A 14,131-nucleotide genomic window follows, 5' to 3' on the forward strand; every position below is an offset into this window, starting at 1 on the left:
TAAATGACACAGCACACGCATAAACGCACTTGAAAACTGGAATCATTGCCCGAAACGAGCCGTGCAAAAATATAAATAAAAAATAAATCTTGACTGTTAGCAGAAAAAGTTATTTTATAAACAGCTTCATTCCTTTCAAATTTGTCAGACTTTCACGAACGATTTGTAAAAGATAAAATCAAATTTGTATGTGTCATTGCACATTACAGTTCAAGTCACAAGTTTATCAAATGCAACTGATAACGATAACACACTGGTGTCAGCATTTCCAGTCTATGACTCTGCAGTACACATACTGATACGTTTTAAGATTCCTGTTTATTACTTTTGTGCTTATCACACATTATTATCCGCGTGACATATTATGTAAATGCCTCTATTAGTGCAAGACAAACACATCTCAAGGGCAGAGACCTTGTGACGAATTCCGTAGGGGACGAACCCTCGTAATTCCTAGTACGCCAGCCAATAGCAAACCGACACTTTGCTGCCGCTGACAACGGCACCGCCTTCTTGGCGCCACTTTCACCTTCCTGTGTACTTCCGGAACAAATGAAGGCCGTTGATATACACGTCGGCTTTTATGGGATTATTGTGATAGCGGTTTGTGTGTGTAAAATGTTGAACTTCTTAAGTATTCAATGCCGCTACTATTAATATGTTGGATACTTTTTTAGTGTACAACCCGTTCAAACTAAGGAAATACAAAGTTATGGCATTGACTGTAGTTCTAATGTCCGGCATTTAAGCTCCCAAGTGGGAGTGGTTCGGATCTCCGATCTTGGGAACACTGTTCTCAATTGATGAGAAGCTTTTAACATCTTTAATTGAAGTCAAGTGATTAGACTTTGGAAGTGTAGTGTTTGTGGAGCTAGGCGAAGTGATTTGTGACATTTAGTTCAAGTGGATTTTCTACAGTAAGGTTTCGGTGATCATGCTGTCCAACGTATGGGTATATGTTAAAGCTTGAAGAGACGAGAAAACTGCTTGGATGTAAAATGGCAACTGTTAAATTAAGTATACATGATAAAAAGGAACTAGATAAATTTACAAAATTTCTTGTTTTAAAAGCTGCGCAAATAATTATTCAGTCGAGATTAGGTGAGAAAGTGCACACCAAATGCAAACCACACTCAACGGGGACAGATTGGGTAAGCGGCAATAAAGAACCCACTGTAAGTTTCTGACATAGAGCTTTTTTACAAAATGCCAAAGGTTCCGAATTGCTCGGTTTCTTTAGGCTGTGGTGCTACGTAGCAAATGGTAAGACATTCTGTTCATATGGAGTTAATAATATCAACCTATTTCTTTCTTTTTAGTTTAATCTGGCAATAAAGGATCTTCCCGAAGTGCTTGCAGAAGCCAAAAAGGCGTTGAGCGGTGAAATGGCGTCTACTCACACGTCGCTGTGTGTGGAAATATCACTACGGACTGTTGAGGGCGATGCAATGGTATTAGAGACTTGGTGTTTAGCTGTGTTACCGGACCAGTGTGATACATCTGCGAGAGTTACATATACAGTATACAACAGAATGGGCATTTTGTTAAAGTCACTTGTTTCCGTGACTCGAGTTACTCCAGCATACAAGTTGTCAAGAAGACAGAGCCCAGACTCCTATGTAATTTGCTATAGAATATATGTGGGAGAGCCCCAACTTCACACTCTCGGTAAGTCTAAGCCTTTTATTATTCAGTTACTTGCCGTGTTTTCGGCTAACAGTGTTTGAGATAATTTCAACTTGGGTTTTCTCTTAAAAGGTCTAAATGTTTGTCACTTTGAGATTTCAATTCACACCCATTTGTTCTACTGTGGGGCCATTTTTTCTGACATATAATGTCTGTGTGTGTGAGTATTTCAGCTGCCACATTTATAGTTTTGTAAAAGTTTTTAGTTTCAACTTAACCTTTTGCTGTGAAGGAAATTGAAATTTATGTAATGATTGCTCATTTGATGTGTTACAAAAGTTCTAGTGAAGAGAATGAATGTCACATTCAGTAGCTTATTCTAGAAGAATTAAAAGCCATTTAATAATATACTTATTGTTACAAAGATTAAGAAAACATTTCAAAATCTAATGTAAGTAAACCATATAACACACAGAAGTGCTACAAAATACTACCATTTCCTAGATTGTTTACCTTGGCTGTGACTTGTAGAATACATTTACTATAAGAGTTAAGTGGAAGAAAGACTGAAATGGTGGAAAAAGATGTATTGTCAGGTAAAGGATATAGCAAAAACAGTAGATAGTTAATGGTGGTCCTGGGAGTGAAGAGATGGCTGCACAGCCTAGTTCTAAAATGTTGATACACTGAGAATGTGTTAAGATGGCTCAGATGTTAGAAATGTGATATATTCTGTTGGTGTTTAAGAAAAAATATTACATCATTATATCTGACATTCTCTGAAAGCCTTTGACTTAATCCTGTGAGTATGACCACATATTGTGTGGCAGAGGACCACAGAGATCTTCAACATTTCAATCAATGTTTATACCGTTCTCAGTGTGGCTCTTAAACTTCCACATGTCCAAGAGTAGTAGTAACCTCCTCAGAAGTTTGTAATAACACGGGTACTCTCTTCTCTTAACAGTGTAAAACTCTTGAGATTAGTCAAAGAAAATACTAGTGCACATCTGATACTTTCATCCAGATGTGAAGTAAACTCAAAGGCTTTAAATGTCAACTCACAAAACCATGTGTAATAACAGTTGCACATAGGTTAGCCCATAGGAATTCATGTAGGTGAAGACAAAAAAATCTTACCTTCATAATCTTAGATGATATTCAATTTAACACACCTTAATTTCCCACAACAGTGATCCAAATTCAGCATCTCTCTCTCTCTCTCTCTCTCTCTCTCTCTCTCTCTCTCTGTCTGTGTGTGTGTGTGTGTGTGTGTGTGTGTGTGTGTGTGTGTGTGTGTGTGTGTGTGTGTGTGTGTGTCTGTGTGTGTGACATTCAGATTACTTCTTTCTTGCAAGTATTCAGTGAATTGAAAGGAACATTACTATAATTCCAGTTCTTAATATGGTGTATAATCAAAGTAGATATTAATTGTCAAAAACTAGACAACAGGGGCCAGTATTCATAACTATGATCAACCCCACATATGGGAAATACGGAAGCGTCCGATCCCACCCGTCTGCTTTGACCCACGACGTCACAAATATGGCGGAAACAAAAACACACACACACACACACACACACACACACACTTTCCACAAGAAGCCTAATGACACTACCGGGACAAGCGCGGGAAATTGGGTGTTTTGGGTGGGGGGCAAACTAAATATAAACAAATTTAGACGCCTTGCGTAGCTACAACGTGTTAGTGAAGACAGCCATGCATGAATACCCACCCACCTCCCCAGGGGTCGTAACCCCTGCAACCCATAGAAGATAAAGATGCTTCAGTGGCTGATTAGTGCTTTTTGTCTTTTTTTAAAAAAAAATCTCACGGGATAGAACAAACAGATCAGAAAGATAAATATAATAAACTAAAACAGAAATTGGAGGAAACAGATAATTAAAATAAGTAATAAGTGTTTTTAAATAAATAAAAAAAAATCTCATGAGATAGAACGAACAGATCAGAAAAGTAAATAAAATAAGATAAAACAGAACTGGAGACAGCCACACTCAAACCAAACTCTGTGCCATCATGTCACACACGACAACACCCTTACGTCACGGGTCAAAGCCGACACGTGGGATCGGACGCTTCTGTCGACCCCACATATGTGTTATGTTGTGGGTCTTATGTCCTTTTATTTGAGAAGGATATTAAAGGAAATCATTAGTGAACACACTTATTTTCCAGTTTATTAAATTTAAAAACACCAGTAGGCATACTTAAGAAAAGAAATGACACCATTGTTCATTTTCCCTGTGCCTTGCAGTTGTTGTATGGAATATAATTCGCTTTTGTTAGAGGTCTTAACTGGTCCTCAAATTTTGCAAATTAAATCAGATTCGTTGGACATAAGAAGATCCCTTTCCTCAGGCCAAATCATCATCTTCCTGGTTCATATCATGCAGGTCATTTCTGGCCCAGTTTTGCGAACTTTAATGGCTATACATGGCCAAATGAAGTTGAGGAAAAGATAAATCGATTAGGTGACATTCAACAATGTCGTGGAATAATGTCCTGGGATAACTCAACTGTAAGAAAAGTACTCATTGCTCAGAAACATGCTGGAAGAATAATAGTGATGACCACACATGACAATTTTGTAGACGGCTGTTTAAGAAGTTAGTCATTTTGTCTACTGCTTCACAGTATATTTCTCTCTCATGAAGTTTGTTGCAAATAATCCAGTGCAGTTTGAAAGGAACAACAGTGTGCATAATTACCATATAAGAAGTAAAAAATACCTTTGTTACTTCACATTAAGGTTTTCTGTAACATTAAAAAGGGGTGCACTGTGCTGACACCAAGATTTTTAACCACTTACCCAATTATGTAAAATGTCCAACAGCAAAGAAGTTAAATTTGAAAACTGACCAAAAAAGTTTCTCCTTAACTCACAACAATGCTAAAAAATATATTTTGCAGATGGTCAGCATATATCCATATGTACATATGAAGGTTAAGTGTGAATGTAACATGACGTGTTCCACATCATTATAGTTAATCATACAAGTGATCTGCAGAATATGAAACTAAACAACCAACTCTCAAATTTCACAATGAAAAATCTTTAACAGAGGTTGAAAATACCGCTTTCGTTTTCAACCTCTGCTATAATGCTCAGTTGCTGATGTTCTGCCAACAGGATTGTTTGTAGAAAAATCTTTAATTTAGAAAACTCTCCCCCTGACTCAGCATTGTTACCCCCCCCCCCCCTCTTCTTCTTCTTCTTCTTCCTCCCCCCCTGTAAACACATCCATTATATCTAAAGTGTAAGGGCGATATGGCCTTGGACCTATTCGTGTTCAGTGTTTATTGTTCATTATTTACTGTAGTATAAACTGTAATTTGTATCAACTCACTTCCACCAGCTAGTACGGGCCAAGGGCTGTTATTAAACCACGGCATACACGCACTTTTGCTGTAGTATAAACTGCAATTTGGTATTAAAAAGAGCTACTTTAATTTCAGGTATTTAAATACTGTACTAGTACTGTAAATTAATTTAACATGAACACCCCTTAGATGGGAATTGTGGAACTCCAGTATGTTGTACGGACTCTGCAACTGCTACAGATACCTATGGATTTGTGACTAATACCATGGTTTACCATAGGCATGGCTGCTGGTTATGGTGTGTTACTGTAAATGGTAAATGGAAGACAGTGTTTGATAATTTTGTTCTGCTACTGTCCAAATGAGTTATGTCAGTAGATGAATAATGCTTTCTTCTTGCATTTATTTACGCAGCTACATAAACTAATATGGAAATTCCGGGTAATCAAGTGCGTTTTCAACTTGTGACATTCTATTTCAATTAAAATACCTAATCCTTCTAGTAGCCTTGACCCAATTCATTGTGGGAACGGGTGCAGTGGTCTGCTTTACAAATACCAAGAAACAACAACACACAAAAAAAGACTGGAAAGATTCAAAGGAAGCCTCATCATTTAAGGACCAAACAATAGGGGAATGTTACAAAAGCAATGAACAGGCTAGTGAATATGCATTATATGTGTATATCTCAAGATGAAAAACGTGAAGGTGCAGAACTGTACATTGCCCACATCTACAGTTTCTGTGATAAGGACCATAATTTTCAGTTTACTCTCTTCTGAATCCTCAGATGAAATGATATCTGCATGTCATTGAATAATTTATTAATTTCATTTCATCTTGTTGAATTAAATATACTGATCAGCTGACGTATACTGAGGCATGTAAAAATTATGAATGCCTGCATCCCATTGATATGATGACAATTTGTATGAAAGTCACTACCATCACTCCTGGTATCTTAGTGCTTTTCCATACCAGTGCTCTCCCACCTCCTTCTGGTTCCCACAGCCCCGTCTTCAGGAACTACTTCCTGCACCTGACCAAAGCAGCAGCTTCAAGAAGAAAAATGGGGACAAGGCTTTTTTGGTGAGCTTGGAGGAGCTAGATCCCCCTCCCTCCCCCTACACCTTCAGATTATGAAACAATGTTCATTGATACGGTTCCATCAACATTGGTGACAGGTATTGATTGTGGGGCATGACTGGTCCTCCTGTTCTTTTCATGGAACTGTAATGAATGTGTCACCTGCCAGAACTGCACAACCTTATTTCCTCCTCTTGTGCAATTTATGTTACTCTGCTAGAAAAGCACTTCAGTGATGGCCATTTCCTAAGCTCTGTGGTCATCGTGCATTCTGTCAGTACCATGCTGGCCTCAAAAGGGCATATGGAGGAGTCTGTACATTGGTTTGCACAGATATAGTGAGTGGACAGCCCCACCATTCTGTGTTGGAAGCCTTAGAGGTGCAGGTGCATGTGACCTTGGTATTCACCATTTGCAGTGTCTACGTAGCTCCACCCAGGCCACTTATTTACAATGGGTTGACCACCTTAATCCAACAGTCCTCACCCCCCACTTCTCCTGTTCTCCTTTTCTCCTGCTTTGGGAATTCAGTTCACACTGTTCCCTGGAGGAAGTCCCATGTTGTCTGACAGGGCCAGCTTCTTACCATCCATGATCTGTCTCTCCTCGATGATGGTATTCCTACCAACTTCGGTGCTGTCTGTTACACCTTTCCAGCTGTTGATCTAATATTCCCTTCATCCAATTTTGCAGCTTCACAATATTTATCACATGACAATCTTCGTGACAGTGACCATTTTATGATGATTCTGTTGCTTCCTTGCTAAAGCCAGATGGACCGTCTACGATTTGGGTGCATTAAAGAACCAACTGTGAATTTATGTTTCTGCTACTACCTGTCAGATCGCACCAGTGAGGTTGTGGAGGACATCTCCGATGTTGTCATTTTGCTGGACCTGCTATTCCACTTTCTACAGGTCCCATCCATTGCTGGGCCATGAAATGGTGGACCAAACACGTAGCAACTGTTATTCAGGAGCTCTGAAGAGCCCTTAGACATTTCAGGTGACATCTTTTACAGACAAAACTTATCACTTTTAAGTGACTTCATGGTAAGGCTTGCTGTCTAATTAAAAGCATTAGCAACGAATGCTGGGAACGTGATGTCTCCTGCATGGGCATTTATGCCTCTTCTTTCCAGGTGTGGGTCAATGTAGTCTCATGGGCTGTCGAAGATTCACAGCTTCACTGGTCTGTTCCTCCAGGATGGTCACTGTACTGGTACTGTACATGTCCAGCTCTCGCTGGACATGTAGCAACTCACTTAGTGTTGGCGCTATCTTATGTGGCTGCCTTCTGGGCATGTAAGCGACGAATTGAAGATGGACCCCCCCCCCCCCCCCCCTTTGTTCATCCCTTGGGATGCCAAATTATGTAATGAACCTTTCACTGACTTAGCCAATTGGCCTCGCCAATGTGCTCTGCAAACTACTTGAAAGGATGATTGCCTGCTGATTGTGGTCTTTTCTCCCCCCCCCCCCCCCCCCCCCCCCCCCCTCCCATTCTATCGATGTGATTTCTGGGAGAGTTGATCCACAGCTGACTAGCCAACATCTGATTGCAATCTTTTTTGATCTGCATAAGGCATACAACTGGCGCCATCACATTTTTCGTAGCCTTCTTGTCTGGGGCTTTTGAGCCCCCCTACCAATTTTTATTCATCGCTTTTTGTCCCACTGGTTGTGCTGCACTCGAGTTGGGACTTCACTTGGCTCTCCATGGGTCCAAGAGAACAGCGACCTGCAAGGCTCCATGCTGAGTGTAGCACTCATCATCATCATCATCACCACCACCGATGGGCTAGTGATCACTGTTAGGCCATGGTCACCCCTGCAATTTGCAGCTACAACTTCAGCATTTGCTGCAGCTCCCACTCTGTAACCTTGTCTGAACGGCAGCTCCAAGGCACCATCTGAAGGACCTCTGTCTGGATGCTTTACCATAGTTTACAATTCTCTCGTGCAAAAACATAATTTGTGAGTTTTTGTAGCAGCATGGACCATCCCGACCAAGAACACTACTTTGGTACCCCAAGCTTAGATGTTGTTGCACAGTTTGGTCATTTGTGCCTTCCAGTCTAGTAGTGTAGACAATCTCCTTGCCAAAGTGGGGAACTACCTCTTAATTCCACTGGTACCAACACTTGCTCACCTATGCAGTTGCCAATTGACAATTTCCTGATCCTCCAACATGTCCAGTTCTTTTTGCATGTGAGGGACATCGACCCCCTGACAACCAATCTCAGATGGGAATACCAATTGGAATACATCTTGCATACCCCTGCCAGGACAGAATACATCTTGCAGGCCCCTGCCAGGACCTCTTCCTATCTTCCTTAGAATGTGCTCTGTATGTTTGTGTTCACTTGTGCCCCCTCCCCACTAATGATTGGCACCCATGCCATGAATTAGGACAGAACTGTTTAAATGACCTACAGTCTGTCACCTGGATGACCTTCTGGCTGCAGTTTCTCTCATTTCTTCAAGAATATCAGAGTGCTGTCATCTTTAACACTGACTGTTCTAAAATCAGGGATAGATTGGGTTATGACTTTTCATCTCCCACCTGTCGGAAACACCATTCATTGCCTGTAACATGTAGTGTTTCTGTGGCAGAGCATATGGCCATTAACAGAGTTGTCCCTTGACTGCACATGATGTGTAGTGACTCAGTGAGCAGTCTCCAGGCCAGTGACCAATGTCACTTTTGTCATGCTGTGATATCTGCTGTTCATGACCTTTCTTCGAATTAATCCATACTGCCTGCACGGTTGTCCTTCTCTGGGTCCTCAGTCATGTGGGTATCCCAGGGAATGAACTAGCAGACCGTTTGGCTAGAGAAGCAGATTGCTCCCTGCAACCCCCGCACCCCTACCCACCCGCCTCCATACACTTTGACAATCCCAAGTGTTAATTTGTGAGTGCAACTAAGGTATCTGCTCACTTGGAAAGGGAACAATATTTGGGGTATGGCATGACAACTACTGTGTGCCTGTCCTGCTTTTGGTTCAGGTCACTCTACTTTTTATTATCTTTCACATCTCTTTCTGATATCTGCATGCTCTTGGTTATTTACGCCTATTCCATTTGAATTACCTTCCCTTTGCCTGTTTAGAAGACTGTTGTTTGTTACATCGTAGTTTTACACAAATCTGATGATGTCATCTGAAGGTTGGGCCTGAGAGGAAGGGGGGGGGGGGTCTTGCCTCTGGGCTACGCTTTTGCATGTGCAGCGATATGCTTGGGTGGCTTTCACTTTTGGTAAGTGATAAAGCTCTCTTAATAGACTTGTTCTGCAAATGAAAGACGGGTGACTTCATAGTCTGCTGGAGCCCTTAATCCCCCCCTACAATCTATCAACCCACATGTGTTATCTCAGGAGCATGTGGAAGAAGTCTAGCACAAACTAGTTACTACATTTGGAGTAGTGAAAGTGTCAAGTAACTTTCTGATTTTTCTTAAATAGCCCAATAGTACTTTAAGAAAGAAGTTACATAAACATATGTTAAGTGAACAGTAAAGATTGCTTTTTTTTTTTGCAGGTGAAGGCTACAACAAACTGAGAGTTGGACAGCTGTGCACACCTGTAGGCACAATACATCTTACGGTGGCATACAGAACAAAAATGACTATCTCACCACAACACACAGGCAAAGATAGCTCCATAATGTTGAAAAGTGATCATTTCCACTCTGACCTCAGTCCCAAGCATGGACGATACCAACAAAGGTAAATGCTGTTGTATACTCACATTGAGATGATGTCTGATGTCTGCATAAGGTATTTCCTGTTTCCAGTGAAATTGTCATTTGTAAGGAAAAGTTCACTTTCATACTTTTTTCCTCCCACAGCAAGGCTTGGCTCAGGGCTTTCATACTGACTCTTTTATGGCTGAGCACATTAGTGAAAACTATTAAAGTATTGTGTGTGTGTGTGTGTGTGTGTGTGTGTGTGTGTGTGTGTGTGTGAGAGAGAGAGAGAGAGAGAGAGAGAGAGAGAGAGAGAGAGAGAGAGGATGAAATGATAGAATGGGAAGGTAATACGATGATAGCAAACATCACTAGATTCCTGAAAGATATATGGGAAAAGGGAAACATTCTAGACAATTGGACGATGGCAGTCAGATCCTTATTACCAGGAATGGAGAACCTGAAGATGTGAAGAATACAAAGGGATGATACCCTGCTACCAGTCACTGTGAAACTTCTGTTTAATATGGTAGAAAAACAGACAGAAAGTCATGTCAGTGAATATCAGGTAGGATTTTAAAAAAAGAAAACCCACACCTTGAACAGATACACAACCTGAAATAATCATAAAAAATAGGAGGCAAAGAAACAAGCACATGACCTTGAAATTCATGGGTTTTTAAAAAGGCATCTGACTACAGACAGACAAACATTATTTAACATCTTACAAGGGACATACCCAAGTTTGAACAACTAAAACAAAATAGGAACAGTGATTTCTGTTCTACTAGTCATCAATGTCATTTATCTGCAAAAATTTGAATTTGTGTGCAGTCAGTGTTTGAAGGCTAACAGATCTCAAGACTCTAAGAGCATGAGTCACTGAAGAAACAGTGAAATGACCAAGAGATTCACAAGAGTTATAAATGAGATATTTTCAGTAAGCTAAACACTTGCTTGAACAGTATACACCATCTGTCAAAAAACTTCAAAGACTGTATTCCTGTCATATAAGTGACATCAGTGCAGTAACTATGATGGCAGCTTGAACTAACACTGTAAGGAACAGAAACATATTTGAACAGTCACTTCTGAAGCAAATTGCAATTTGCAACACATCTAAATCTAGTGTTCAAGACATTCTCCAGAATGTTTTGAAGAAGAGGATCTCAAAGGTGGACTTCACTGACAACTCTGTGCAATGTACTCAAGAGGGAGAAGACTACACAGAACCCCGGAAACATTGGAATCACCACAACTTCCCTATAGTTTTTATTAATCCAGTCTTGATGAAACTTTTTGGACTGACAGAGTATGTTAACACCTGAAGTACTTATGGAGTCAGTTCGCAAAAAAGAGAAGTTTCTGTTTTGTTATAGATTCTTCTCTTATTAGACACCGAAGAGAGAAATGTGTAGTGTCAGTGATGTGATTAATACCCAGCAGGATGCAACAGTATGCCCACAAGCAACATGTGGATGTGGTAGATTATTTTCATTGTAGTCAAATATCAAAGCTGTAGTGATCACAATATCCAGATCTTTGCCTTGCCAATGTGTTTGAATACGTTTATCGACACTCCTCATTTTCACTTCAGTGACAAAGGAAGAATGTAAAACAACACAGCAACTTCTGTTGTGGGAAGCTTTACACTGCAAGTACTGCACATAACATATTGTTCCAATCAAATACTTAGCTTTCATGGTAGCCGTAGTGACTATTCTTGCCAAACCAAGACAGTGAATTCCTTCTACTGCCTTCATAGAATTTCTTTATAATTCCATGGTATATTTAAAGTCACAGCTTCATTACCACCCAGAAGCACTGCATGTTTCCGAATGTTTAACACACATTAGGGAAACAGAAACCAAGAAGTTAAGAAAATAGATAAGAAGGTGCTAAGGGAGATATTCGCCCAAAAAAGGAATAAATGCCTTATGAAGAAAAGGAGAAATCGGAAGCTTTACACAATAATAAATTGACAGCTGAAGTGGTGAAAAGTTAGTTGAAGTTCACTGGGAGTACCCATGAAATTAGTGACAGCAGATTGCCCTTGAGGGTCTGAAAGAGCTCAAAGAAATGCAAGAGTACCACATGACTGATGTAAGAAGTTACGGAGGAATTCAGCTTAATCACAGAAGGCATGGACAAGGATGTATAAAGACAACTGACACATGCAGAGAGTTCAAGAAAATCACGAAACAAAATGAGTAGAAGGTTAGGTGGAGCTGTGGGAAAACCAGAGTTTAAAACACCAGCAGTTCTCGCTTGTCAGGATGGATTCAGGTTTTCCTGTGGGAATGATAAGGTCTGTAGGTGGTTTGAGAGATGATAGGCTTGAGGAGAAGCAGCAGACAGGTCAGCAGTGGACATATTCACAGTCCTTTATTCAGTCATTCAATTTGATTCCGACATGGACAAGTCTTTAATTATTCTTTGTGGCTGGTACAGTCATTCCTGTGTGTTTTCGTTTTCATGTAACATTCTGCTCTGAGCAACAGGTGCAGACACAGCCAGTGTTGTGCACATGTTGTCTGGATTCGAAATCTGGATCAATGATGAAGAACAGGGGCAGGCAGCTGGTGGGGTGTTGGCTGTCCGGGCTGGGCAGACAGGCAGAGGTCCCTTGTTCATGACCTGATGGAGGCAGAGTTTACAACAAAGACTCTCAGCAGTGCCGTTTCAAACATTGCAAACCACCTGGAATGGTGCAGTGGTAGGGGTCTGTCATAATTGGCAGTGCGGGTCAACAGTGCAGAAGTCGATGCCAGAGTGGCCTCCCAAAGGCTGGTCCCAGTGCGTTGACACCTGGAATGGTGTCACAGAAGTCTTGCTGCTGCTGCTTGAAGAGTGCTGATCAAGCAAGGATGGCAGATGGCTGCAGCGAATTTCTTTGGCCTGTGGCCTGATTTCACAGGAGCTGATCACACAGTTCAGTGATCAGCACCTGCTGCCTGGCTGTGGCCGTATTGCAGTTCTGGGCTCTGACATTTGCTTAAAGTTTTCCTGTAGTTTTGTCCCATTTCATGACACTGGCTGACTGACTGAGAGGGGCAAGAAGTCACAGTGCAGTGGCCACAACTAGAAATTGCTGCGCTAGGCAAAATCTGTAGATTTGTATTTCATAAGGCTTCTAAGCATACCTTCAGTGTTCCAAAGAAGGGAGTATTGCAGACTTGCTATCAACAGGTGGCTTGGATATGGGAGAAACTATTTACTGTGGAAGGGACAGCAGCTATCAAAACGGAGATACTCCTGTCGGTTGATTGGGTCTATAGGGGTGGACTTTTTATGGAGATATAGTAGAGGTGAGAGGAAATATTCAGTTAGGTAGCACACTAACCTTGAAGAAATCCCATTGTAATTCATGGGTGAGATGGAGGCTGTAGAGGTATGAGGATAGTGTGTGTGAGTCCTGGGTCCAGATTATGATGTCATTGTCAGTGGACTTCGACCAGTCAAGATCTTAGATTACTTGGAAGTCTTCCTCTAGGTGGCCAGTAAACAAGTTTGCTTATGACGGTGCCATGTGGATCCCTGTAGCATGCCACAGATTTGTTTGTGTATCTTTCTGTCGAAGGACAAGTTGTGTAAAAGCATATAATTTGTTATGTGTAATGAGATGATGTGTATTGTTGATCCTGTAGTGGGAGTGATAGTGCTTAATGGCAACAGAGGGCTTGAACATGGGGAATGTATTGTTAGAGGGAGGTGGCATAACAGTGACAATCGGGGAACATTGTGTGGCAGTGGTCAAGAAGTGATAAAGGAAGGTAGACTGTGAACAGTGGAGTCATTGGTCAGCTTGGAAGAAGATTCTTCTGTGGGAGCTCTGTAAGCATATACTATAGGTTGTATAAAATGGTTAGGTTAGTTACCTACTTCTTACTGTTCCTTTGCATGCCATGGATACCTGTAATGCTGATGCTGCATCACTGAGTAGGGGAAAGAGATGCTGTTTTACTTCATGTTGTGTGTGGATAACACTATCAGCTTACTGTCCTTTACATACCAGGCACTGGAAGAATAGGAACAGTAGTAGTTTTTCTATAGTCTGTTTAAAATTACTTGATAGTTGATGTCTGTCACTTGCAATGACAGTATTACCAAATCAGATGTTGGCTTCAGCTCTTGTTATAAATGACACACAGCGCATCACTTCGTAAGTGCTGCTAACAGGCCTGCAAACATTCAATATTTATTGACAGTTTTAGTTTTTCATACTTTTAAAACATTAAAGCAAGCATGACATCATCAATAATACTGTCAGTATTGTCAGTGGGCAATGTGATTTTACCAGGTTATATATGCTTGACATTATTCCATTCTGGAATTCTGAAAATTGAAGTAACAGACTTCAAACTGTCACAATCTAGAAGATCGTTTTT

The 14,131-nt window shown here is 40.8% G+C and overlaps 1 protein-coding gene across 3 annotated transcripts in view; it reads left to right on the plus strand.

The window, feature by feature from the left end:
• Positions 1-530: 530 nt before the first annotated feature.
• The window catches only part of LOC124794630 (autophagy-related protein 13 homolog), a 75,882-nt gene continuing 62,281 nt past the window's right edge, over positions 531-14,131 (plus strand). The window contains exons 1-3 of one of the 3 annotated variants that reach the window (XM_047258138.1): positions 531-1,175; positions 1,320-1,668; positions 9,597-9,783. In XM_047258138.1, the coding sequence (XP_047114094.1) occupies positions 957-1,175; positions 1,320-1,668; positions 9,597-9,783 (755 nt within the window). In that variant the 5' untranslated portion in view covers positions 531-956. The remainder of the gene's footprint in view (positions 1,176-1,319; positions 1,669-9,596; positions 9,784-14,131) is intronic. The other 2 variants (XM_047258136.1, XM_047258137.1) reach the window with 2 other exon arrangements.

The sequence above is a fragment of the Schistocerca piceifrons genome, chromosome 4 (genome assembly GCF_021461385.2).
Source record: "Schistocerca piceifrons isolate TAMUIC-IGC-003096 chromosome 4, iqSchPice1.1, whole genome shotgun sequence".
In the NCBI taxonomy this organism is placed as follows: Eukaryota; Metazoa; Arthropoda; class Insecta; order Orthoptera; family Acrididae; genus Schistocerca; species Schistocerca piceifrons.